Source organism: Myotis yumanensis, unplaced genomic scaffold (genome assembly GCF_028538775.1).
Source record: "Myotis yumanensis isolate MYYU_CA2020_CCGP unplaced genomic scaffold, mMyoYum1.0.hap1 SCAF_14, whole genome shotgun sequence".
NCBI classification, from domain to species: Eukaryota; Metazoa; Chordata; class Mammalia; order Chiroptera; family Vespertilionidae; genus Myotis; species Myotis yumanensis.
In genome coordinates this window covers 34,699,847-34,726,333 of record NW_027223765.1, presented here as the reverse complement: position 1 = coordinate 34,726,333, position 26,487 = coordinate 34,699,847, and the positions used below count along the sequence as shown (strand labels likewise).

The window sequence follows — 26,487 nt, the reverse complement described above, 5'->3', positions numbered from 1 at the left end:
TCCAAATCTTAGCTATGGTGAATCGTGCTGCTATGAACATAGGGGTGCAAATATCCTTTCTCATTGGTGTTTCTAGTTTCTTGGGATATATTCCTAGAAGTGGGATAACTGGGTCAAATAGGAGTTCCATTTTTAGTTTTTTGAGGAAACTCCATACTGTCTTCCATAGTGGTTGCACCAGTCTGCATTCCCACCAGCAGTGCACCAGTGTTCCTTTTCTCCACATCCTCGCCAGCACTCATCGTCTGTTGATTTGTTGATGATAGCCATTCCGACAGGTGTGAGATGGTACTGCATTGTCGTTTTGATTTGCATCTCTCGGATGATTAGTGACTTTGAGCATGTTTTCATATGTCTCTTGGCCTTTTTTCTGTCTTCTTTAGAAAAGTATCTATTTTGGTCTGTTGCCCATTTTTTGATTGGGTTGTTTATCTTCCTTTTGTTAAGTTGTATGAGTTCCCTGTAAATGTTGGAGATTAAACCCTTATCGGTGATAACATTTGCAAATATGTTCTCCCATGCAGTGGGCTTTCTTGTTATTTTGTTGATGGTTTCCTTTGCTGTGCAAAAGCTTTTTATTTTGATGTAGTCCCATTTGTTTATTTTCTCTTTAGTTTCCATTGCCCTGGGAGCAGTATCAGTGAAGAAATTGCTTAGGCATATGTCTGAGACTTTGCTGCCTGTGGATTCCTCTATCCACTGAGCCAAACCAGTCAGGGCAGGGTTCCCTTTTCTTCACATCCTTCCCAATACTTGTTATTTCTTATTGTTTGGATAATAGCCATTCTGATAGGTGTGAGGTGCCCCATTCCAGTTTTAATTTGCTTTTCTTTTATGGTTAGCAATGTTGAACACCTTTTCAGGTAACTGTTGACCCTTTGAATGTCTTCTTTGGAAAAATGTGTATTCTGATCCTTTGCCCATTTTTAAATCAGATTGTTTACAGATTGTTTATATTTTGTTGTTGAGTTTTATGCGTTCTTTATATATTTTGGATATTAACCTTTATTTGATATGTGGTTTGCACATATTTTCTCCCATTATATAGGTTGCCTTTTCATTTTGTTGATTCTTTTTTTATTTTTTATTTTATCATCTCATTTGTTGATTTTTGCTTTGTTGCTTATGTTTTTAAATTAATGTCATATCTAAAAACCCAATGCCAAGTTCACTGTTAAGGAGCTCCTTTCCTGTGTTTTTTTGTAGGAGTTTTACAGTATCAGCTTTTGGGTTTACATTGTTAATCCATTTTGAGTTAATTTTTGTGAATGGTGTAAGATGGGCGGGGCGGGGGAGGGGGGCCAGGTTAATTTTTCTGCATGTGGTCATCCAGTTTTCTCAACACCATTTATTGAAGAGACTACCATTTCCCCATGGAATGTTCTTAGCTCCCTGGTCAAAGATTAGTTGGCCATAAATGTGAAGGTTTATTTCTGGGATCTCATTCTGTTCCATTGGTCTGTGTGTCTATTTTTTTATGTCAGTACCATGCTGTTTTAATTACTATAGCTTTGTATAATTTGAAATCAGGAAATGTGATGCCTCCACCTCTGTTCTCCTGTCTCATAATTGCTTTGGCTATTTGGGGTCTTTGTGATTCCATACAAACTTTAGGATTGTTTTTTGGAATCACATACAGTGGGGCCTTGACTTACTTGTGTCCCGACTAACGAGTTTTTTGAGATACGAGCCGTCTCTCAGCCGATTTTTTGCTTTGAGTTGCAAGCTAAAATTTGGGTTACGAGCCAGCTTCAGATACCCCACCGCTAGTTGGCACAGCGAACGTCACAGTGAACGCCACAACATCAGCCCAGCATCACGTGTCTCACTTGTTCACTTTAAGATTTGACATACGAGTAATTTGAGTTACGAGCTCCGTCACGGAACGAATTAAACTCGTAAGTCAAGGCCCCACTGTATTAAGTACTCTTTTTGTCTGGCTTCTTTTGTTCAGCATAATATTTTTGAGATTCATCCCTGTTGTTGCATATGTCAGTAGTTTGTCCCTTTCTATTGCTGAATAGTACCACATTTTATGAATATACTAGGGGCCCAGTGCACGAATTCGTGCACCTTGAAAGAAACTGTGGGCTGCGAGGCTGCGTTAGGCACAGGAAAAGGTCTCGGCCCGTCCTCCGCACCCCCGCCCAACCCCTCTCGTCATGGCCCCTGGTCCCCTGTCTGCTGGCAGCCCCTCTCCCGCTGCTGCTGCTGCTCCCACACGCTGACAGTGCTGGCCCCGCTCGAATCCGCTGACGGTGCGCAGTGATTGGGGCTGGCGCCGTCAGTGGGTGTGAGCTGTGGCTGCTGCCCTGATCGCCCCTCAGGAACAGGGGGAGGTGGAGAAGCCTTCAGGGGTAATCAGGGCCAGCAGCTGCTGCTCGCACCTGCTGATGACACCAAATGATCGGGGACCCGCACCAGGCACTGGCAGCAGGTGTGAGCAGGGCCAGCGCCAGCAGCAGGTGCAAGCGCCGAGTGGTACCACAGTGCGCAGGAGCAAAGAATTTTCAGTAACCACCAGAGGCTCTCCCTGATGACAGATGCCCCACCTTGGTCTGGTGCCCGCGCTCACTTGGTCCACCATCCCGCCGCAACCAATGCCCGCCATGTTCTGCACACGCCCCCTAGTGGTCAGCGCACGTCATAACGACCAGTTCGGTTCCAGTTGTTCGCCATTCGGTCTATTTGCATATTAGCCTTTTATTATATAGGGTCATTATTGTTTATTTACTCACCTATTGATGATTATTTGAGTTGCCTCCAGTTTGGAACTGTTACAAATAAAGCTTCAGTGTGTGTTTGTGTACAAGTCTTTGTGTGGACATTTTTTTCATTTCTCTTGAGTGATTGATTAGGACTAGAATTGCTTGGTTATCATATAAGATACATATATTTCATTTTTAAAGAAAGTAACTTTTCCAAAGTGGCTTTCCCGTTTGCTATTCCCACCAGCAATGTATGAGGGTTCTGGTTGCTCCACATCCTGGACAGCACTTGGAGCTGCAGTTTTTAAGTTTAGCCATACAGGTGGGTGTGTGGTGGTATCTTGTGGTTTTAATTGCAGGTCTCTGATGGCAGCGAATGCTAAACATCTTTTCCTTGTATTTATTTGCCATCTGCACATCTTCTTTTTAAAAAAACGTATTTTATTGATTTTTTACAGAGAGGAAGGGAGAGGGATAGAGAGTTAGAAACATCGATAGAGAGAAACATCGATCAGGTGCCTCTTGCACACCCCCCACTGGGGATGTGCCCGCAACCAAGGTACATGCCCTTGACCAGAATCGAACCTGGGACCCTTCGGTCTGCAGGCCGGCGCTCTATCCACTGAGCCAAACCAGTCAGGGCTGTACATCTTCTTGTATGGCATTTCTTTCAAATCTTTTGCCCAGGTTTTTATTAGGTAATTTATCTTCTTCTTACTGAGTTGTAAGAGCGGTTTGTGTTTTCTGGATATAGGTCCCTTCTTAGATATATATATTGCATATATTTCCTCCATATCTTTGGCTTACCTTTTCATTTGCTTAATGTTCATCTTTAAGAGGGATAAAATTTTGAATTTTGTTGGCATCCAGTTTATTGCATTTTTTATTTTATGGTTTATTTACTATCCATTCTATGAATTCTTTTCTATCCCAAAATCTCATTAAATTTTTAAAATCTTTTCTATTAGTTTTATACACTTAGCTTTTACATATATGTCCATGATTCATTTCAAGTTAATTTCTGTGTATGGTTTAAGGTAAGGGTGAGTGAGGTTCATTTTTTCCCCTCTATGGTTTTCTAATTGTTCCAGCACCATTTGTTGAAAAGACTCTCCCCACTGAATTACTTTGGCACCTTTGTTGAAAGTCAGTTGACCTGTATGTGTAGGTCTATTTCTGCCTCTTTTCTCTTTTCTATCTTTATCTCATTGCCACACTGTCTGGTTCCTGTAGCTTTATACAAGGGCCAGGGTCGCATCTTTCTCATCTGGTCAGGCCCAGAGGCAGGGCTGTCAGGAAAGTGCCCGCCTAGGATTGAAGCATTGCCCTCACCTGATATTTGCATTATTTAAAGTTTCAAAATTATCTCTTCTTACCAAGTAAGGCCAGTTTAAGTTGATAGCCTACACGTACCTCACTCTGGAGCTCTCAGGCTTTTTTCCCTTCCCCTCCCCTCTCCAGCATTGACCCCAAAACCCCTGTGAGGTAGAGGATAAAAATGCAGTGTCCTCCTTTTTAAAGGGGCACTTTTCAGAAAGTTTTCTAAAGGACTGAAAAGAACAACAACATAATGGAAACCATTTTGCAGCCTCCAGCATGGCCATTTATCTCAATAACCATTTCATTTAAAATGTGGGCCAAACATATAAATCATATCTTGAAAGAAAGTATGTTGGTGCCACAGAAATTGCCCTGTATTCTTACCACCTAATTTGAAAAATGTGTTTTGAAGCTTGGAAGAAGGCAAATAAGACTGGGGCCCAGCCGTCCTTCTCCCACTCGTCCCTTTCTTTCATTCCTCCATTCGGTCCCCAAAATAAATCCTTGCCACTCCCCAGACTAAGCAGGGAAGCAAGCACATGAGAGACACCCTGTTAAGTCATTCTCTGCTGCTGCTGCTATTTTGAGCCCTCTCACCTTTGAATGTCATTAGGTAATGAGGGGCTGAAAGCCAAAAAAACAGGCTGCTCCTCTCCAGTCCTTGGAGTGACCCCTCTCAGAGCACGGCCACCCTCGTCTTTAGACCATTAACACCAGTTGGAGCTCTTAGATGTTGGTGCTCATTTAGGACATGGCCAGAGGGAGGGTGCTAAATATAGCAGAGCCCTGAGGCCCATTTTCCAGACTAATCAAACAGGGAGACTTTGGGCAGCCTTGCTGTGGGCTGGGAATCCAGGGTCTCCCATTTGAACCTCACTGAGGCATCTGTGGTTAAAATGGCGGCGTTTCCCCTATAGCAGGTTTCTTATTTGGCTTCTCAGAACTTCCTGGGAGGGAAAAACAAAAGAAACCAACAGGTACTGAGCCCCTGTGCGCTGTGGCCCGGCAGAGTGCTTCCTGTAGCCCGGGCTCTCTCCCCAAGGGTCCCTGGGGGCTCCAGTATCCCCACTCTTTACCTTGCTTTTTTTTCCGATCATGAAAGCCCTATATGAGCATCTAAGATAAAGAAGATGTAGACCTATGATTCCATCACTCAGAGGTTCTGGTTCACTTTTTACTTATAGCCTTATTTTTTAAAACCATGCATATATGTGACTGGGGTCAGACTGATCATAATTTTATTTCCTCTTTGCATTTAACAGTTTCTGATCATTTTCTCACATCATTAAATCTTGCTGGAAAACATGCTTAATGCATGCCTAACACTCCTCCTATGCATAGGTCGATCTCTCCCACCATCTCCCTGGCAGTGGGGGTCAGGAATCCCAGTCCCGATAGCAGTTTCTCTTTTCTGGCTCAGGGCTTGATCCTCCTGGTCCCACAGGACAGACTTTCTCCCCACCTCCTGTGTCCCTCCTCACAGCCTTAGAGACCCATTCAGCCTCTGGTGGGAAGGTGGAAACCAGGAGCCCTTCCTCAGGTAGACTCGCCTGAAGCTGCCTGAGACCTGCACCTCCCCAAACCTACCTGGTCCTCTCCATTCTTCCTCCTCCCAGCGTAGTAGCTGCTCACAGCAACCTGTTCTCCACTGCTTCCCTCCTGTGCCTCCTTTGAGACCGCCCAGCCCCAGCTGGTTTGGATCAGTGGATAGAGCATCAGCCTGCGGACTGAAAGGTCCCGGGTTTGATTCCGGTCAAGGGCACATGCCCAGGCTATGGGCTCAGTCCCCAGTAAGGGGCATGCAGGAGGCAGCCAGTCAATGATTCTCTTTCATCATTGATGTTTCTCTCTCTCCCTCTACTTTCTTCTCTGAAATCAATAAAAATATATTTTAAGAAAATAAAAAGAAGAGACCGCCTGGGCACCCCCTTCCAGGACATCCTGTCCCTGTATCTTTGTGTTTCAAGTGTTAGCTGAGTTCTTGGTGCCTGAGCACCAACCAGCACTTCTCTGAGTGTGTCGGCCTGTCCTTTTCTCTGGATCTAGGTTCAGCAGCATGAGGCTATTTTATTCTGACCTCCCTCTTTATCAGTTGCAGTCCAGAACATCTTTGAAGAGGAAGCAGGGAGAATTGGGGGGCAGAGGTTGGTGTGCAAACCGCATGTGTGCATAGGCCCTGGCCTTGCCCCTCTCCCCCGCCCCCCGTGATCCTTTGATCAGCTGTGCAGGCTGTAGGCAGACGGGCATCCACCACAGGGGTAGAGGCCCTCCATCCTGCCAGCAACATAAAGCATTTCCTTTCTCCTTTTTCTCCCCTCACCATTGGCAGTCCAGTGTGCTTTGTATAAGTCATTGTTTGCATCTTACCAGCTGCCTCGGCCACCACTGTTTCTTTCTAATAAAACGTTAACCTTGTTCCTGAAACCCCTGGAGCAGTGGGGTCATGGGAAAGGGCATGCAGGGCCCCTGTTGGCCCCTGTGGGGGTGGGGATGGGAAAGGCTGATGATAAGTTCTCCCCCAGAAGACTCTGGAGCTGGAAGTTGTCCCATAAGCAGAGGCCAGGCTAGAGGAGGTAGTGAGTGTTTGGGTACAAGGGCAGACAGCAGGTGGGCGGTTTCCAAAGGGGAGGTACCAAAGTGGTAGTGTAGAAGAAGGGGGAGTACAGACCCCTGAGCATGGAAGGGGGAGGAAGGAATCGTTTCATCTTCAGTGGAGGAGGGTGAACAGCCTGTGAACATAACGGGAGCCAGAGCCCTGGCTGCTGGGCGAACAGCAAGACACTCGATGTCCCCTGGGGGGCCAGGGTTGTCGGTTCCCAGGGGAACCCTTACCATCTGCTCCGGCCTTCCTTGTGCAGACTCTATACCCTCTTGTTTGTCCCCTACGGGCATCATCTGCTCACAACAGCAGACTTTGGCAGTTCACACCAGCACCTTTGGCCAAGGGACAGAAGCATCTTGAAACTTTTGGACCCCATGGACACTGAGCACTGACTTACTGTCCCTCTGGGTTCTGGACCTACTGTGAGAGAGGGCAGGGTTATTCCCGAGTTGTTTCAGGTGTCCGTGGTGGGATAGGAGCTCCAGGCAGGAATCTGGGAACTGGGAAGTCAGAACCTGGGTCTTTATCCAGTGGCATCTCCTGTGCCCCTCTCTACCACAGGCACATGATGCGTGGGTAGTCCCGAGTCCAGCATAGTCACAGGTTAGCTTGCAAGGCCACCATCTAGGCCAGGAAATTCTGTTTCTTTGTTATAGGGTGAGGCCACAACATTAGTAACAAAGAAACAGAATTTCCGGAGGGTGAGGCCCAGCAATCAGGATTTTAAAAAGATTCCCAGGTGATTCTAATGTGCAGCCAAGGTTGAGAACCACTGATCTAGACAGATCCCAAGCTCCTAAATATAGAGCATCCTTTCTGACTAGCACCAAACCTGCCCTGGGGCATCTTGGGGTCAAGAAGCAAAAATTGTCCATCACTCTGCATTCCTGTGACCTGACGCTGGGGCCCAGGAAGGAGAATCGGCATCATGGTCTGGGGCTAAGGCCAACTGCCCCCTTGTCCCATGGACTCCCATCAAGAGAGAACCACAGCCCTGCCCCAGTGTCCTTTGGGCCATGGAGGCCAAGGGGGTGACTTGCCAGAGGCCCCAGAAACCAGCTGTACTGAGGGCCCCTTTCTTTACTGTTTGATTCTCAGGTATTATGTTTACACCGAAAATTCCCCTTTCTCTACTCTGGAATTATGTGCAAAGCAGATGGTTCTAAATCACTCTTCACTCAAAAGTTATGTATTGGGTCCTGGCTGGGTGGCTCAGTTGGTTGGAGCATCATCCCATATACCAAAAGGTTGCAGGTTTGATTCCCGGTCAGAGCACACACCTAGGTTGTGGGTTCGATCCCCAGTCAGAGCACGTATAGGTACAGGAGGCAACCAATTGATATTTCTCTCACATTGATGTTTCTTCTTTCTCAATAAAACAGCATATCCTTGAGGGAAGATTAAAAAGAAAAAAAGCTGTGTATTGGGGCATGCCCTGCCCTCCAGTGGCTCATGGTCCCCCGGGGAGTCAGGCAGATGCATAAATGAAAATGTGGTGACAAATTACCGTAGGTTCTCTGGAAGAACCAAATGGGTGGAGCCAGAGAATGTGGCTGTTTTAGATGGGTGATCTGGGAAGACACAAAGATCTGCATACAGCCAGCTTGTGGGGCGGAGTCCTGGGGAGGGGTCTCCCCATGCCAAAGGAAAGTGTGTGTGGAGCCCTGAGGAAGGGGAGAGCCTGCGACCTCGGGCAGCTGGAAGCTGGTGAGCAAGAGTTGTGAGAGGGCAGCAGCTTGGAGAGGTCATGGGGACTAGTATGGATTGCACTCTCCCTGTTTGCTAGGGAAAGCATAGAAGGCTCTAATACCAGGCACGACACTATGGGGTTGTTTTCTGAGAAAACCCGTGTGATGCTGTGTGGAGTGTGGGTGGGAACAGCACCAGAGGACTGGTGAGCAGCCAGGGGCCAGTGAGACCCGAGGACAGATCCTGTTCCCTCGGAGCCTGCAGTGCCCCTGGAAACAGCCCTGCCTCCTCCCGGGGGTCCCAGCGGTGTCTCCACCCACCAGAGAGAGTCATACCTGTAAGGACCCAGCAAGGAGGTGTGAGGAGCAGAAGTCTAGATATTTCCTTTTTTTTTAAAATTAAAAAATACAGAAATGCCAAAACTGGGTTTCAGAAACTGGTAATTTGAAATGTTTACATTTAACAAATGAATACTTTTAACACACACACAAATATAATTGTGCCATTCACAGGATAATTACAGTGTTTATAAAAGGAAAGCCTTAGTCCATGGCGTGCTCCAGGCAGTGTGGTCCAGAAATGGGGCACAAGTTTGAAATTGGATGACAAGCGGCTCTGCTCCAGTGTGTGTGACTCCTTTGCAGAGTGGAAAGTGAAACCATGAGGCCCTCTCAGGGTGTGCGGTTTAGCCAAACATTCTCCCTGGCCCTTGTGATGAGCTCCAATGGTTAGAAAGTCCTCCTGCGTTAGAGTTGTGGGCCCAGTCACTGCTGCGAGGCCAGGGTTGGTTCAGGCCCTGACCATGGAGTCAACCTCCCAGCTGGCCCAGAGCAGCAAGGCCTCCTGCCCGTCTGAGCCCACAGCCCGAGCCTCCAGGGCAGGAACGTAGGACCAGCCACTGAACAGGGTCAGAGGACAGAGGTGGGAACCCAGGAGCTGGTACAGGACAGAGGCTGATCTGGCCTTTCACCCACCTGGGTTTGCCCGTGGTTCCTGTGTGTGCCATGGGCCCTGGGGCCACTCATTGGGTGTCAGCATCAGTGTCGGTCCAGGAAGCAGACTTCAGACTGTCCTCCGCTGTTTTCTTAAGAAGGAATTATGTTTAACAAGAAGGAAGTGGTGAGATAAAGTGGAAAAAGCCTCTCCTCTACCCCTGACCAGCTCTTTAAGGTCTCAGCAGTTTCATCATTTCCTCTGAGCTTGAGTGGCCTCCTTTATCCAACGGGGGCGGTCACAGCAGTGTCCTCCGGCTCCTGAGAAGACTGCGTGCAGGCAGGTGTTTGCCGAGTAATTTCCGTTGTATGGACAGACTGCATTTTCCATTAACTTGTTGGTGGACATTTGGTTTGTTTCCACGTTTTGACTGAAGAATTATGCTATGAACATTCATGTACAAGTTCTTATGTGGACATAGGTTTTCATTTCTCTTGCGTATACACATACCCAGGAGTGAAATTGCTGGGCCATATGGTGACTCTGTGTCTAACTTTTTGATGAGCAGCCGTCTGTTTTCAGAGCAGCTGCACCGTTTTACATTTCCAACAGCAATGTGTACAGGTTCCAGTTTCTCCAGATTACCACCAGCACTTGTTATCTGGCTCTTTTATTACAGCCTTCATAATGGCGCCACGTGCTCTCTCCTTGTGGTTTTGATGTGCATTTTCCTGGTGCCTAATGATGTTCAAGTATCCATGTCTGTGTCTTTGTGCTTCTTAGTCTTTAAATATGTCTTTTGTGAGAAATGCCTGTTCAGCAGCTCCTCTGCCCATTTTTAATTGGGTTATTTGCTTTTTATTATTGACGTGTGAATGGTCTAGATACAAGTCTCTTATCCGATATGATTGGCAAATATTTTCTCTCAGAATGGTCTTACCACTTTAATAGTGTTCTTGAAGCTGTCCTTAAAAAACAAAAACACGCCGAAACCGGTTTGGCTCAGTGGATAGAGCGTCGGCCTGCAGACTCAAGGGTCCCGGGTTCGATTCCGGTCAGGGGCATGTGCCTGGGTTGCCGGCACATCCCCAGTGGGAGATGTGCAGGAGGCAGTTGATTGATGTTTCCCTCTCATCAATGTTTCTAGCTCTCTATCTCTCTCCCTTCCTCTCTGTAAAAATTCAATAAAATATATTAAAAAAACAAAAACAAAAACACAAAGTTTTTTATTTTGATGAAGTCTAATTATTTTGTTGCTGTGCTTTGGGTTATTTTTCTTGATTTAATTTTTAAATATGTGAAACATGTCCTTGATTCTAAAGTTAAAAGGTATGCTCAGATAGTCTCATGCCCTTTCCACCCACTCCCTATACGTAGCCATTCCTGCATTTATTTGTGCAAAAGGTAAGGATAATTTTAAAATATTCTTATTTTCTCTTCTCACACAACACATGCATTTTTCTTCCTTTCACTAAGTAAATGCTGGAAACTGCCTCATATCAGTTCATTGAGCTCTTTCCCACTGTTTTAGGGCCACAGTGGTCCATGGTGTGGATGTGCGGTGAACGGTTTAATTAGCTGGTTCCGACATGGGTGGTTTCCAGTCTTTTCCTGTAACAAGTCATGCAGCAACGATGTCCTTTCATATTTGTGGAGGTGTATCTTAAGACAGATTCCTGAAAGTGAGCTTGCTGGGTTAACAGTTAAGACATAAGTAATTCTGTTGGATATACTAGTAGCCGAGCTTGCCATATTATTTATGTCCCACCAGCATCATAGGGGACTGCTGTTGTCCATAGGTTCACAAAGTGTGTTGTCGAGCGTTAGGAACTTTGCCAGTTTGATGGGTAAGGAAATGTTCTCTCTGTGTGGCTTTTTAAAAAAATCAACTTTATTAAGGTATAATTTACATAAAATAAAATGCACCCATTTAAAATGTAGTTTGGTGAATTGTGACAAATGATCTCCTTTCTGTCACCATAGATTAGTTTGTCCCTGCTAGAATTCCATATACAGTCAAACCTCAGTCCTCTGAGGCCACAAACAAAGGAGTGAATATATAAGTCAGTTTACCTCTAAACCTCGCCTTGTTAACATCGCAGGAAATTGTGCTGTATTTTTGTGGGTTTTTTTGTTTTGTTTTTGTTGCTGGTAAAATGGATTATTAGCACAATATTAAAATATAAAAAGGCCATCGAGAGTGCTGATGTTGCCCTAACCAGTTTGGCTCAGTGGGTAGAGCGTCGGCCTGCGGACTCAAGGGTCCCAGGTTCAAGTCCGGTCAAGGGCATGTACCTTGGCTGCGGGCACATCCCCGGTAGGGGGCGTGCAAGAGGCAGCTGATCGATGTTTCTCTCTATCCCTCTCCCTTCCTCTCTGTAAAAAATCAATAAAATATATTTTTAAAAAAAGAGTGCTGATGTTACTAAGAATATGAAAGAAATAATGATCACAGGCAATTGAAGAGGTAGAAAAATTGTTCATTTGGATCAGGGGTCCTCAAACTACAGCCCGCGGGCCACATGCAAATACAAATATTGTATTTGTTCCTGTTTTGTTTTTTTACTTCAAAATAAGATATGTGCAGTGTGCACAGGAATTTGTTCATAGTTTTTTTTTAAACTATAGTCCAGCCCTCCAACGGTCTGAGGGACAGTGAACTGGCCCCCTGTTTAAAAAGTTTGAGGACCCCTGATTTGGATAAACAAAAAGCAGTTAGCCTAGCCTGTGACAGCATTTCAACATTTTGGAGGCAATGATATGTGAAAAATTGAAGATGCTGCATACTGGCCTCTTGTAAGACACCCCTGGAACGAGTGTTGAAAGTGATTCACTTAAGGCCTGCTTTTCAAAAATCAGTTTATTGGCCTTTCTCTTCTTGATTTTGAAGAGCAATTTGTATATTAGGGAGATTATTAGCCTTTACATTTTCTCCCAGTCAGTTTTGTCTTTTAAGTTTTGCTATTAGACATGTACTGTATATAAGAAAGGTTAACACAGGGGATCATTTGGGGGTCTGGAACGAATTAATTCAATTTACATTATTTATAATGGGAAAAATGATTCAGTTTTTAAATATATATATATTTTATTTATTTTTTACAGAGAGGAAGGGAGAGGGATAGAGAGTTAGAAACATCGATGAGAAAGACACATCGATCAGCTGCCTCCTGCACATCCCCTACTGGGGATGTGCCCGAAACCAAGGTACATGCCCTTGACCGGAATCGAACCTGGGACCCTTCAGTCCGCAGGCTGACGCTCTATCCACTGAGCCACACCGGTCAGGGCTTGATTCAGTTTTTTAACAAATCACTTCTCGAACAGCCTTCCAGAACAATTAAGTTCCAGAACCAAGGTTCCACTGTAAATGGATCCATACAGTATTTTGTCTTTTGTGGTGGGCTTCTTTGACTCAGCATAAGGGTTCTGAAATGAGTACACGTTGCTGCATCCATTAGTGGTTTGTTCCTTTGATGATGAGTAGTATCCACTGCATGGATATCCCATAATTTTTCTGCCTGTTGATGGACATGTAAGTCTTCTAGTTTGTGCCTATCATGAATAAAGCTTCTATGACCATTCTTGCACAAGTCGTCTTGCAGATATATGTGTTTTCCTTTCTTTGGGGTAAATAGGAGTGGAATGGCTGGGTCATATGGTAAGGGTATGTTTAACTTTATAAGTCATCAGACCTTTCTCCCAAGGGGTGATGCAGTTAACATTCCCACTAATAGCAGTGTGTGAGTTCCCAGCCTTTTTCATGTTGGCCATTTTAGAAGGTGGAGTGTGCTGTCTCTGTGATTTAGATTTGCATTCCACCCCTCCCCCAGGACAAAGGATGCTGAACATATTTTTAGCAATAAGAATTCTGCATTGATTCTTATTGGCCACTGTAATTCCTCTTTTGTGAAGTATCTGTTCAGACCTTTTGCCCATTTTTTAAAAAAAATCAGGTTGTCTCTTTTATTAAGCTACTACTGTCCCGGTGCATGGATTCATGCACACTGAAAGGAAATTAATTAGAAGAAATATTTTAATATCGCTATTTGCGTCTTGCTGATGAAAAGAAAATAGGATTCTACCAACTCTCCTATCTACCTACTCCAGGACTTCTGTGAGGATCAAATGAGATGAGGCACGGGGAAAATGCTTCATAGACATTTGGTTAAACTGTGAAATGTTTTCACCTGGCTATAAAGCAAGCCCTATTCCTGGGCTGAAGAAACTCCAAGGAGGCTAGTCGCTAGGGAGAGAAAGCTGGGCGTTGCTATGTGATGTCATTACCTAGCGCCCACAGCGACCATTTCCAGACTGAGCTGGGCTGTGCTGGGCTGGGCTGTGGGCCGCATTATGCGCCATGGGATCTCAGCAGCTTGGCTGCAATTGGGTGGGGTGTTGCTCCGGGGTGGTGGTGGGGCCTGTGTCCCACTTGGGGGAAGCCAAGTGTTGGTTTGTTGGCGCCAGGTCCGCGGTGCTGTTTATTTTTAAATGACCATTGCACATCATGCCAGCTCCTGTGTTGTGTCTGCCCCCTGGTGGTCAGTGTGTGTCATAGCTACCGGTTGGACAGACGGACACTTAGCCTTTTATATATTAAACTAAGTTTTTTCATATATTTTGGATAAAAATTCTTTTTATATACAGTATGGATATTTATCCTAGTCTGTGGTTTGCTTTTTCATTTTCATAGTGGTATCCTTTCAGAGACCAGAAGTTTTGATTTTCATGAAGTCCCAATTTTTCTGGTATTTTTTGTGTGTTGTCCTAAGGAATTTTAATGTACAGTGGGGCCTTGACTTACGAGTTTAATTCGTTCCGTGACGGAGCTCGGAGCTCAAATTACTCGTATGTCAAATCAAAAAGTGAACGAGTGAGACACGTGATGCTGGGCTGATGTTGTGGCGTTCACTGTGACGTTCGCTGCGCCAACTAGCGGTGGGGTATCTGAAGCTGGCTCGTAACCCGAATTTTAGCTTGCAACTCAAAGCAAAAAATCGGCCGAGAGACGGCTCGTATCTCGAAAAACTCATTAGTTGGGACACTCGTAAGTCAAGGCCCCACTGTATCTCTTATTCTGATTAAGGTTGAACATCCTTTCTTAAGTTTAAGGGCCATCTGCTTATATTTTTTTCTGTGAACTGCTGATGTCTCTGGCCTGCTTTGCAAAAATCAGTTTATTGGTCTTTCTCTTACTGATTTTTAAGAGCTATTTGTATATTAGGGAGCTTAGCCTTTTATGGTATGTTACAATGTTGTCTCCCAGTGAGTTTCTCTTTTTGGCTTTGCTTATAGTGTTTTCTCCATGCAAAATTGCACATGTATATTTTTACACAGTCCAGTATATCTAGTTTTATTGCTTTTAGATTTTAGGTTATATGCTTCCCACTCCCAGGTTATAAAGGGATTCATTCACGTATGTGTTGCACCTAATATTAGTAAGATTTCACTTTTTATATTTAGATCAATGTTCCATTTGGAATTTGTTCTGATGTTCTGCATAAGCATGGAGTAAGTTTTATCATTTTGCAAATAATATCTACTTATCCCCATATCATCTATTAAAAAGTCCATTTTTTCAAATGCTTTGAGGTCACATTCCCCAGACCTTTATCATTAAGATATTAAATTTCCAGAATGTACCTGGACATTTCTATTCTGTTCTGTTTCTGGACTCATTTTGTTCCATTGGCCCAAATATCTATGCTCATGCTGACACAACCCTCTTGATTACAGACTTCATGACATATTTAAACATATGGTAGGGGAACCTCCCCATTGCTCTTCTTTTCAAAGGTTTTCCTAGATATTCTTGCTTATTTTTTCTCACATAAACTTTAGAAACAGCTTGTCTAGCTCCAGAAAAGATACTTGATTTCTTTTTAAATTGAGCTTTTATTAAATTTAGATATTAATTTGGGAAAAGTTGACATCTTGATTGATGTTGAATCTTCCTATGCATAAACGGGGGGTAGTTTGTTCACTTTTCATAATCTTGTGAGGCTGTTATAAAGGAATTCACCTTTGTGACTGTTTTTGAAGAGTTGGTTTTGTTTTGTTTTCATATACATGCTGTATATTTCATGTGAGGTCTGTTCCCTAGTAGTTTATCTTTTTCATGGCTCTTATAGTGAATGGCTTCTTTGCGTTCATTACATTTCTAACTGGATGTTGTTTCTATAATTTGTGGTTAATTAATTAAGACGACACTCACTGGGCCCTTACTCTGCCAGGTGCTAGGTGCATTTAGTAGGGAGCAGACAGATCTCAGTCCCCGCCTTTTTCGCCCTCAACTTTATTGAGGAATAACTGACGAAAATTATATATATGTAGATTGTACAATGTGAAAATACATATACATTATGAAATGATTATCTACATTGTGAAATGATCCTCACAATCAAGTTAACACACCCCCTCACCTCTTTTTAAAAATTTTATTTAAGCATAGTTGATATAAAATATTTTATTAGTTATGTTGATTTCAGGTGTATAATATAGTAATTTTACATTTCTGTATGTGATCACCCCACTAATTCTATCGTAAATATTTATCACAATATTTCTGACTATAATCCCCTTCACCTTTGTCACCTATCCCTCTGACACCCTTTCCTTTTGTTTCTATAAGTCTGTATGTTTCATTTTATAAGTGAAACCATATGGTATTTGTCCTTCTCTGACTTATTTCACTTAGTATAATACCCTTTAAGTCCATCCATGTTGCTGCAAATGGCAAGACTTCATTCCTTTTTTACTGGTGTATAATATTCCTACACACACACACACACACACACACACACACACAACACACACACACACACTAGGGGCCCAATGCACAAAATTCATGCAAGAGTTAGGCCTTCCTTCCCCCGGCTGCTGGCACCCGGGACCTGGGCTTCCCTCGTAGCCCTGGCTTTGTCCAGAAGGATGTCTGGTCTAATTAGCATATTATGCTTTTATTATTATAGATATCACATCTGTGTGTTTTTTAATCCAGGATCTGGCCCTGTTTTATTTCTTTTTATTGATTTCAGAGAGGAAGAGAGATAGAAACCTCAGTGGTGAGAGGCAATCATTGATTGGCTGCCTCCTGCATTCCCCATTAATGGGATCGAGCCCACAACCCGGGCATGTGCCCTTGACTGGAATCGAATCTGTGACCCTTCAGTCCGTAGGCCAACACTGTATCCACTGAGCCAAACCAGTTAGGGCTATATCACATCTTTATCCATTCATCTATTGACGGACACTTAAGTTGCTTCCATATCTTGGGTATTGTAAATAATGCTGCAGTGAACACAGGGATGCATACATCTTTTCAAATTAGTGTTTATTTTCTTTGGATAAATACCCACAAGTGGGATTGATGGGTCGTATGATATACCTATTTTTAGTTTTTTGAGGACTCTACATATTGTTTTCCATAATGGCCACACCAATTTTCAATCTCCACATTCATGCCAACACATTATTTGTTGACTTTTTGGTAATAGCTTTTCTGATGTTTGTGAGATGGTGTATCTTGTGGTTTTGATTTGCATTTCCCTGATGATTAGTGATGTTGAGCATCATTTCATGTCTTTTGGTCATCTGTATGTTTTCTTTGGAGAAATGTTTTTTTGTGTCCACTGCCCATATTTTTATCAGATTGTTGTGGTTTTGTTATTGAGTTGCATGAGTTTCTTAATATATTTTGGTTATTAACCCCTCCCCTCATCAGTTATATATTTTCCCATTCAGTAGGATAGCTACCTAGTTACTTTGGTGTGTGTATGGTAGGAACACTAAAATCTAGTGTCCCCATGCTGTACATTAGATCCCCACAACTTATCCCTCTTATAACTGAAAATTTGTGCCCTTTGACCAACATCTCCCCACTTCCCCCACCTCCCAGCAACCCCACTCACCTACTCTCTGGTTCTGAGTTAGGTTCTTTTAGATTCCATATGTAAGTGAGATCATACAGTATTTGTCAAGGCTGAAGTTTCTGGAAATTTAAAATCAAGGCTGCTACTGCCTTCTGAGCCCAGCCAATAGGAAAAGGACTGGCTGCCCTAGTGGAGAAACCCATTGTAGGCCCAGGGAACTCATTCTGCAAAGTACCAGAGCAGTTATATAAAAACCCATCGTCTACTCCTTCTGTAAAGTCCCATCATAATATGCCCTTTGGATGTCTCCTTGATCCCCTACACAGCATGGGCCTCCCAGAGGCAGGGCTGGGTGCCGGGGACCCTTCTTCACAGTTGAGATCTAATACAATGAATGGCAGCTCCTGCTTTCCCAAACAGCTCTGCCCTGGGTCCCCAGAGTCCTGTGAACAACCTCATCTGCCCGTTTGCAGAGGGCATTGCTCTTGATATGGACTCTGCCCAGCCCTGGCTGGTGGCTTCCCAGGAGGCTGGGCAAGAGGCCATAGAAGGTCAAGGCCCCCCCTCCATGCAGCCTATTCCAGTCCTGCAGGCAGTCCAGGCAGCCCTTTTTGTTCATATAACCTTTTCCCACCCACCTATGCCCCCAGCTCTGCAGCTTACTAGCTGTATGATCCCAGGCAAGGTGCCTTACCTCTCTGAGTTTGTTTCCATCTGCACCTCACGGGCTCTTGTGAGGAGTGAAGGAAGGACTATTGCATCAGGTCTGCATAGCTCGTGGCATAGGGAGAGGCTCCATAAATGTGTGTTTATTGAATGACAGTGAAAGAATGAATTCCCCTGGTGAACCCTCTGGTGGCAGGTTTGCCTGCTCAGATGGTCAGAACTATAGGATCATCAAGCCCAGGGGCTCCTAAGTGCAGCCACCCCGCCTCCTACCACTGAATCCCACCCCAGGAGGCAGGTCCAAGACTCTTCAAGCCATGCCGAGGATGAGCTGGGCCCAGAGAAGGGCACACTCAACCTGGCCACACTCAGGTTGCTGGACCCCAGACTGAACTCTTCCACATCCCGACCCTGCTCCTGCAGGCATCTGGATGTTGGCATTGCAGCCTCATCCCAGTGTCCTTGGACAGGAAGACATGTGTAAAGACAGGGGATGTGAGAGGCACATCGACTAGCTCTCGGCCCAGGCTGCTGGATCCTCCAGAGAGAGGAAATTTCCTTCTCTATTTACTTTCCAAATCCTTGCCTTTGAAAGCCAAGCTGGTGTTGATATTTACCTTGGCCGGGCCTCCCCGTCTCCCTGGGCCAGCCTCATGTAAACACGATGTTCCTTCTCTTGGTTCAGCTAGCTAGCGTTGAGGTGGCCTTTTGCAACCAGTTCTAGGAATTCTAAAAGTCTGAAAGCGTAAGTTCACAGACCAGACCCCGAGGGAGTCCAGGCTACGAGGAGCCCAGGGACCTCTGTGCTGGCCAGTGGGCCAGGCCTGCCCTCACCTTTTCTCATTTCTGTGGGGATCCTATTTTCCCCATGTTCACATCTCGCCCCACCCCAGGTCAGACTCAGGCTCTCCAAGGACATACACTAAGGGACAGGCAGGATCTGGCTGTCTCCACTGCCCTGCCCCAGGCGCCCGCTGGGGCTGGTGGGAAGGCTGACTCTTAAGGGGCAGCTGTTCAGCGTTTGTCCAGGCCTGTGGTTTTCAGTCCAGTTGGCACCTGGACCACAGGCACGTGATGATGGCGCAGCCCACCAGGGTGGGAGCCTGCGGAGGAAGGAAGTGTGTGCACAGTCCGAATCCCACCCTCAGGGAGCTTACCTTCCAGAGAGCAGGTGGACAGAAAGAAGGCAGCCATTAAAGAGACCAGATGATCGGGCTCAGGGTCAGGGCCACAGAAACAGGAGCGAGTGGGGACTGCCTGGGGCAGGGAAGGCAGCTCTGCCAGAAATGCTGGGGAGGCGTTCGCACTCCCCGGGGCCAAATCCCAGCTCGCTCTTCCCCGGACTCGGCCACTGATTGTTACCAGAGATCTCTTGGGCAACTGCCTTCCCTTCTCTGAGACGTGGTTTCATTATACAAGGGAAGTGTCAATCTCTTAGTGACAAAGGAGTTGAGGCACACAGCGTGTCACCTGCAAGTGGGAGCCATCGTCCCTTTTGCTTATTGACAGCTGAACACTGCTGAATGTCTCCCCTTCTCCACACAGATCTGGGACATGAGTGACGACGAGACCGTCTGACAGCCCACCCTCAGTGGCCAACTGCTGCCTGCTGGGGAGCTCACAGTGGCCAGAGCAGGACTGCCGCCTATGACCGGTGACTCTGGGCCCTGCATCCCCCCACCTTTCGTTCCTTCCTCTCCATACCTTGAGGACTGGGGCCTTCCCTTCGCTGCCCAGGAGCTTCTGGCATTCTTCATTTCTGATTCATGACCCTGCCAGTTCTGAGCTAAATAATAACCTTGGCACTGCCATCAACCTGGGGCGAGGCTCCCTCCACGAGCAGTTCTTTTTTCTCGTCAGTGTTTGTTAGGCTCCCTAGGGTCCTTTCCACCTTGGCCCCATGGGGTGGCAATGAGAACAGGCAGAGAATTGCCCTAACAGACTAAATGGTCTCCTTCTAGAGACCACTGTGGGGCTGCACTGCAAACCCCATCCCTGCCCTCTACCACCCTCCCCAACCCTGGGTTCCTCGGTGGTGCCCAGCTGTGTCTGCCTCAGTCTGTGGCCAGGTGTCCAGCAGGTGGTGAGAGTTCAGATGGGTTCTGCCTGATCTTCTCTTTTATCCTGAGTCTGCACACCTATGGCACCCAGAGTGGGTATGGAAACTGCTCATCCTTGTGGTCTCATCTTTAATCTCAGGCCTGGAACCAAAGTCAAAATGGAGTCTGAAACTGACTCTAGTAAGAGTAGGATTTCTGGAGGTTAGGTTTTCAGTGAGGATTCTCAGAGAGTTAAAATTCCAGTTTTCTAGCCTATATGAGGCATAAACAGGGGCACCTCTGTAGACAGGTGCAGTGTTGCTAAGCACCCCCACCCTCCCTGGGCTTCACAGCAAAGCCCTGGTGCTGTCACCTCAGGACCAAGGGTCACACGAACAGTCCGTGGTTTAAGAGCACTTTATTATTGTTCTTAAGGCTACTTTTAAGTACAAAAAAAAGATGGCCTGCCAAACCTTTTTTTTTCTTCTTCTTCTTCCAGGAAAAACAGGCCACAGAGAATGGTATATTACAGATTTACAAACATGGAGAGAACTGTCAGAACGCACTGCGGACGGCGTGGCTCTGTGAAGACCCTCACCGTGCTCCTCCTGCAGCCGGGGAGTGTGTCCCTTCCCAGTGAAATGTTTGGTTTCCTGCTTTCCCATCTGCTGAGGCCCCTCTGGGTACTGCCTATCCCAGATAGGTCAGTGCACGGGGACCCAGCTGCCACACCACTGTCCCTCCCCGAGCGGACAGCTGTACGAGGAGCCGTTCTTCACAGAGCCCGCTGGCAGTGGGGTTGTTTCCTGTGGCGACGCTCAGTAGCCTGTAGCAGTAACAAACTAGTGGCTATTAAGGCAGATGCAGTGTTCTCATAGAATAACTGTGTTCCTGCACTTTTACAGACAAATCTACAACAAAAAAAAGATCAACTTTTTTTTTTCCAAACAAAAAATTATGAATGATTACAATAGGAAAGGGAAAAATTAAATAGCTACATATCATTAACAAATTAATTGTTCTTCAAAAAATACCTACAAATTTCTCTGTACATTCTTTACGCACAGCGTAATGATGGTCTTAAAGTTACCTATATAAAAAAAGTGTTCAACAATTTTTCCTACAGAAAATACAGGGGCCTGGATGCGAAAGCCTGGAAGCCCAGTTAAGTGGGAGTGAAATGTGTGCAGGGGCGAGAGGACAGGGCTTTCCTTTCGCCTTTTCAAAGGCCTGCGGCCACCCTGTGACCACAGCAAGAGCCAATCCTCCGACCTTTTCACCCGGTGCCAGTTTTCAAAATGGACCAGCTCACCTGTAATTTTCTCATGCTGAAAACCAGCCTGGAAGGCTCCTGTGAGTCCACAATGCCTTGCAGGTGAGGTGGTCATGCCAGCATCACCTGGCCAGGTGACTTCTTAAACCCTCCAGTGAGCGAGGCTGGAATGTAGCCCGGTGGAGGGGCAGGGGGATAGACACATGCGTTTACTGAAAAGAGGAGCAGCTGTTAAACATCCACAGCTGTGTCTGTCATGCTTTCTTCATCTAATTTCTAGTTAGTAGCTATTACTATAGCAAACGATAATAAATGCAGTAATAACTGTATAAAGTCAGAGGAATGTATACTGCCTTGGCCCCAGCGTACGAGGAAGCACACAAAATAGCATATCACAGATTGTCAGTAATCTGCTGTTCAGCCAAGGGAGAGTTAAAGGGGCAGCTTCTGCACAGAAGAAAGTTGGAAGACACAACTCCCAACCCCCCTGGGAGCTAGTAATAAGCAGACAGGGATGCAAAAAATAAATGATGCTGTCAGCCTGCAGCAAAACTCCAGCATCCCACAACACGGCTGACCGTCCCAGGGGCCACCTGGCCCCCACTACTAGGGAGTAATGTGAATATCAAATACAAATCTTAGAGTACAACTGTACCAGCAGTAAGTATATCTAGGACTGTAACTGACAAAAATAAACTAATTCTGAACAGAAGCTAGTAAGTATTAAGGTTTGTGTTTACTGTCTATACAATTAATAGAAACCAGCTATTTTTCTCCCTTAAAACATGCATCACATTTAAAGCACTACGGAACCCCAGCTCTAGCCTAACAAACTGCAGTGTTTAGGAAAAGTAAAATGCCCGTGATTGGTGGAATCTGCAGTCCAGTTGCAAGCACCTGAAATCTAGAGAGAAAGACCTATAACCGGTATGAGACTTCCCCTTCCAAAGCTGTTTAGTCTAAATTTAAAAAAACAACAAAAACACAAATGGTCAGAAATGTCATCCTTAAACCCTTTGTTTTTCAGCAGTTTGCCCTCAGAGTACTAGCATCTCACATAAAGTTGTCAAGCAGGCAACTCCAGTCCTCCTCCAATAGTGCAAATCAGACACAAGAGTCCTCTGCTCTCTTCAAGTAGACGCACACACACGTGAGCTGCACCGAACATGCCATGGAAGCTAAGCCGCACACACCCGGCCCCGAGAAGCACATGGAAAAGCACAAAGCGTTTGGGTCACCAATGTCATGGCCTGTGACTGAGAAAGTGCGCGCCATGGAGTCCCGACCCTGTCGGGCAGCAGACCTGCATCAGAGGTTTCTTTGGTAACTGAGGCAGGAAGTTAGGATGCTACATGAGACAGATGTTCCACACGCCGTTCCTACTATCTTGTTTGAGGGCCCTGGCGTACGAATACCAAGCAAGCACAAAAACAGAACAAAATTCCCAACATGGTTTTTGCAAATAAACCATCCCTTCCCTTCCCCCCACCCCACTCCCATGATATTTTTTTCCTGTTTTTTTTAAGCACTGACTGTTCAAAGCTCAGGCAAACCATGCAGATCGACGTCTTGCTGGAGGACGGTGCTCTCTTCAGGAGACCACAGAGGGGGAGTGACTGTGGCTGACCATGTGGGCAGAGGGGCTGGAAGGCTGGCCCCTACGCGAGGCCGACTCGGGGCTGCTGGATGCGCCGTCCTTGGCCGCCTTGATCTGAAGCCACGTATCTCCCAGGGCTTTGGCAAAGTGGTCGTCCACGGAGCCCGTGATGGACACCGAGTTGGGAGCCGGCTCAGGCTCCTTGTAGTTCTTGCCCAAGCTCCTGCGGAAATGCTCCTCCACCACGGGGTCACAGGTGGTGGTGGCAGCTGTGGGGGAGCAGGACAGCGGTCAGGGCACATGTCTCTGCACCTGTAACCTGGCGTTAGGCCTGCCGCCCAGGGCGAGCTACTAGTTGAGAGAGAGAATGTGGCAGTAGGGGATGGTAGAGCCTATTTTTACCCCAACTAGAGAGAGAGCCTGCAGGTCAGGGCCAATGTGTGTCTTCCCTCCTTCCCACCCATGCCAGGCACAATACTAGGAGCATATGTGCTCCAAAAATCCCACTTTTTCCGTCTCAACTAGAAATCAGCTCCAGGACACCTAGAGGTTCCCGTCTACAGCATGAGATGGGAGGAAACGAACTCCACTTGAAGTCGTGTTGACTGCGGAAGCTGAGCCCCCTGGCCACCCCACTCCAGGGACACTTACAGCTTGGGGCCCTCCGGTAGCTGGCCGGCCCGGCCACGCAGCCGCTGTGCGCGATCGGACAGTGGGAGAGGTTGCAGTTGCGGGCGCTGGCGGAGGCACAGGTGATCACTGAAGGCCGGTTCTGGAGAGAGGAGGGGGCTGGCGTCAGCTCGGGCTTGGGAACACAGAAGCAGTTCTGCTTCCCCAGCCCAAGCCCCCAGCCCTTCGACACCTGCCACAGCTCAAGCAGGGCGCACCCCTCCCACCCCACAGCTGGGCCCTTGACCTGCCTGAGAGCCAAGTGCCACCACCCCAGCTCCTGCATACGGGCCTCGCCAGCACCATCCACCATTCTGCTGAGAGCCCTTCCTGACTGAAGGCAAATCTAAGTCCAGCCCATCTGCAGCCTCCTCCTTCAAAAGTGGAGTCAGTGTGAAGGGACAGCAGCGAATCCAGAGGGAGGGAGTCTCCCAGGGGGTGTGAGGGGCCTCCAGTGCTCCTGCTGCTCCTGCGGTTGAGGGCCCCGTGTCGAGGCTCTTGGAGCAGCGAGCGGCCCTGCCTCTGCAGTACGTGCCACTCCTTTCCCAGAGGCTCTCTGAGTGGTCCCTGTGCCTTTCACACACTTGGTTTCTGCTTAGGCCAAAGTCAGCTCAAGTTGGTTTTTATTAGGACCACACAAATGGAGACGAATGCAGGAAACACACGAGTAGATGAATTACATGCACATCACCCCTCCCCCAATCCGCTGGGCCAATGCTTTCCTTCCCCGGGACAGCCACACTGCCTGGCCAGCTCCACTCCTCTAAAACCCCACTCCAATACCATCACTGTCAAGCCTTTCGTGACCCCACCCCACCCGATTCAGCAAGTAAAGCTGCCCTTCCGGGTGCACCCCGTATGCACCAACACCTGCCGCCTCCTCTAGACCATGCACACTTCAGAGCAGGGACCACAGCGAGTTTCTGGATCCCCAGGCTGTGCTGCAGGACCTGGGGCAGAGAGCATCTGAACCGAACTGCGCTTCCTCAGGTTCCACCAGGAAAGGTCTCTCCTGTTGGCCCCAGGGCAAGACAGAGGAAGATGTGCACTGGGCTCCAAGAAGACCCGTGAGGAACTGGTTGAAGGGTCACCCCAAAGGGCCCAATGACAAGAGCAGTGTCGACAGGAGGGGATCGGGCTCGTCCACCCAGCTTTCCTTTCAGGAGTCCAGCAGCAGCCAGTACACAGATGCACACAAGGCTTCCCATCAAACCTTCCCTCCATGGGAATGAACACGGCTGACGAGGGGGGAGTATGCACACAGTAACGACTCCAGAGCCGGACTGCGATCGGCAGGAGTTGTCCAAGAGCAAAGAGATTTAGAAATTTCAGGTTTTTCCTTGGACCCCTTTTCTGTGCCTGCCTACAGTTCCCCCCCCAATATATAAAACACCTGAATTTTGCGCACTCAAGATGGATTTAAGAATTAGTTCTCCCATCTTCTTGTAGTAGGCCTTCTCGAGCAATAAACATTTCCTTAAAAAAAAAAAAAAAATGACAAAAACATGTTCTGGGATAAAGATCTGGATCTACTAGAAACTGGGATTAAACATAAGGGCCTGGGCTTGGGTCTAACAAGAAATTACACCCCAGATGGGGCAAAACGTGGCTGAGCTGCAGCATGAGAAGGAAGAGTTTAGAATTTTTATTAAAAGCACGATTCATCGGCAATAGGAAGTCACAGCATGGGGCAAAAAGGCCCAGGTGAGAGGTGGCTCTGCAGCCAGGCAGACCTGGGCGAGAGGCCCTCCTCAGGCAAGGCCTGCAGCAGGTGCTTCCTGCACTCGTGTTCCTGTGGGAAACCGCACGACCAGCACCTGACAAGGGACTGGAGGACGACCCACCTCCTGGGATGAAGGGTGTGGAAGCCTGGCTCTTGGTCGCCTGTGGAGCCCTGCTCACCAGGTGCTGCTCGGACTGCACCTGGAGGACAGCCTGCAGCTGGAGCCCACCTCTCGAATGGGTCTATTAAATCTTCGAGTCCATGATCGCTCCCCTTCCCTCTCGGAACGTGCTGGCACCTCCATCTACGAGGTAGGGCTAAGGCAGGTTCATAAGGAGCCTTGCCCATTGGCCAGGTTGGAAATCTGATCCAGGCTGGGGGCCAACTCTTAAGCCTGACTCATAAGAGTCAAGTTGATCTCAGGGCTGTGGGCAGCCACGCTGGGCTGGCCATGTGCATCTCAGAGGAGAGGATACAGAGACCCAGACAGGCATGGGGCCAGGGGAGGAAGGGGAGTCCTGTGTCCTCTGCTGCCCTCCCAGGCAAGGGCCAGCCCTTCCTTCCTCAGCCTGGCTGTACCCATGACCCTCCCAGGAAAACTCCCTTCCTCTTGTGCTGAAAGTAGCTCTGACAGGTTTCTGTTCTTTGCAACCAGAATCCTGACCAACGCAAATGTCAGAAAGTAGGGATGTGTTTGGGGAAGGGTCTTGGAAGATGAAGAAAGGCAAAGTGTCACAGAATGGATTTAGGAAGCTCAGACTAAAGGATGAAGCCGACATCCAGCCCGTATGCCGGTGCTGTCCAAAGGCGGGAAAGGCCATGCCAGGAGAGAACATGGCTCCTCCTAGCGGGGGTCACTCAGCTTCACTCACCCCTTGTGCCCCCACACTCCCCTCCGCTCTGGCTGCCCTAGGGAAACAGCGTCCATATGAGAACAGTCGGATGCACACTGTGCCTTAGGTTTTAGTATTTAACCTTGTCCTGTCTCTCCTTGTTTGCTGTTGCCCTCAAGGCCACCCTCTCGGTAACTTTTGTACCTTTCTTTAGAACACTCCATATCCTCAGAGCTGCCATTACCAAACCATGAAGTGGGGTGACACTTTCTGCAGCCTCCCCAGACAAGCCTCTCTGGGAATTTTCCAACCCCAGTTCCCAGAGTTCTGAGTCACACTTTCCAACGGAGGGAGGAAGGCTTCCCGCGCAGCCCGTCCTGCCTGCCACCCGCGCTCTACTGCTCCGGGAGGCCCGCCTCACCTGCCTCTCCCTTGCTCAGAGCTGCAGGGGTCACGCACGCCTCCCCACAGCAGCCATCCTGACTGCTCACAAATGAAACGGAGCTCCTGGACATGGGTGGATGCCTCTGAGCTGCTGGGAACAGGCACAGTGCCCCTCATCTC

At 47.2% G+C, this 26,487-nt stretch overlaps 2 protein-coding genes across 7 annotated transcripts in view; one reads left to right on the top strand and one right to left on the bottom strand.

Annotated features, from left to right (window-relative positions):
• ATG7 (autophagy related 7) overlaps positions 1–19,604 on the top strand; it is a 233,230-nt gene extending 213,626 nt beyond the window's left edge. For both annotated transcript variants that reach the window (XM_070433619.1, XM_070433620.1), the window contains exon 19: positions 19,335–19,604. In XM_070433619.1, the coding sequence (XP_070289720.1) occupies positions 19,335–19,367 (33 nt within the window). In that variant the 3' untranslated portion in view covers positions 19,368–19,604. The remainder of the gene's footprint in view (positions 1–19,334) is intronic.
• A 625-nt stretch (positions 19,605–20,229) lies between these two features.
• VGLL4 (vestigial like family member 4) overlaps positions 20,230–26,487 on the bottom strand; it is a 138,606-nt gene continuing 132,348 nt past the window's right edge. For all 5 annotated transcript variants that reach the window (XM_070433623.1, XM_070433626.1, XM_070433625.1 and 2 more), the window contains 2 exons: positions 23,350–23,470; positions 20,230–22,967 (listed from right to left, as the gene is read on the bottom strand). In XM_070433623.1, coding sequence (XP_070289724.1) covers positions 22,693–22,967; positions 23,350–23,470 — 396 coding nt within the window. In that variant the 3' untranslated portion in view covers positions 20,230–22,692. The remainder of the gene's footprint in view (positions 22,968–23,349; positions 23,471–26,487) is intronic.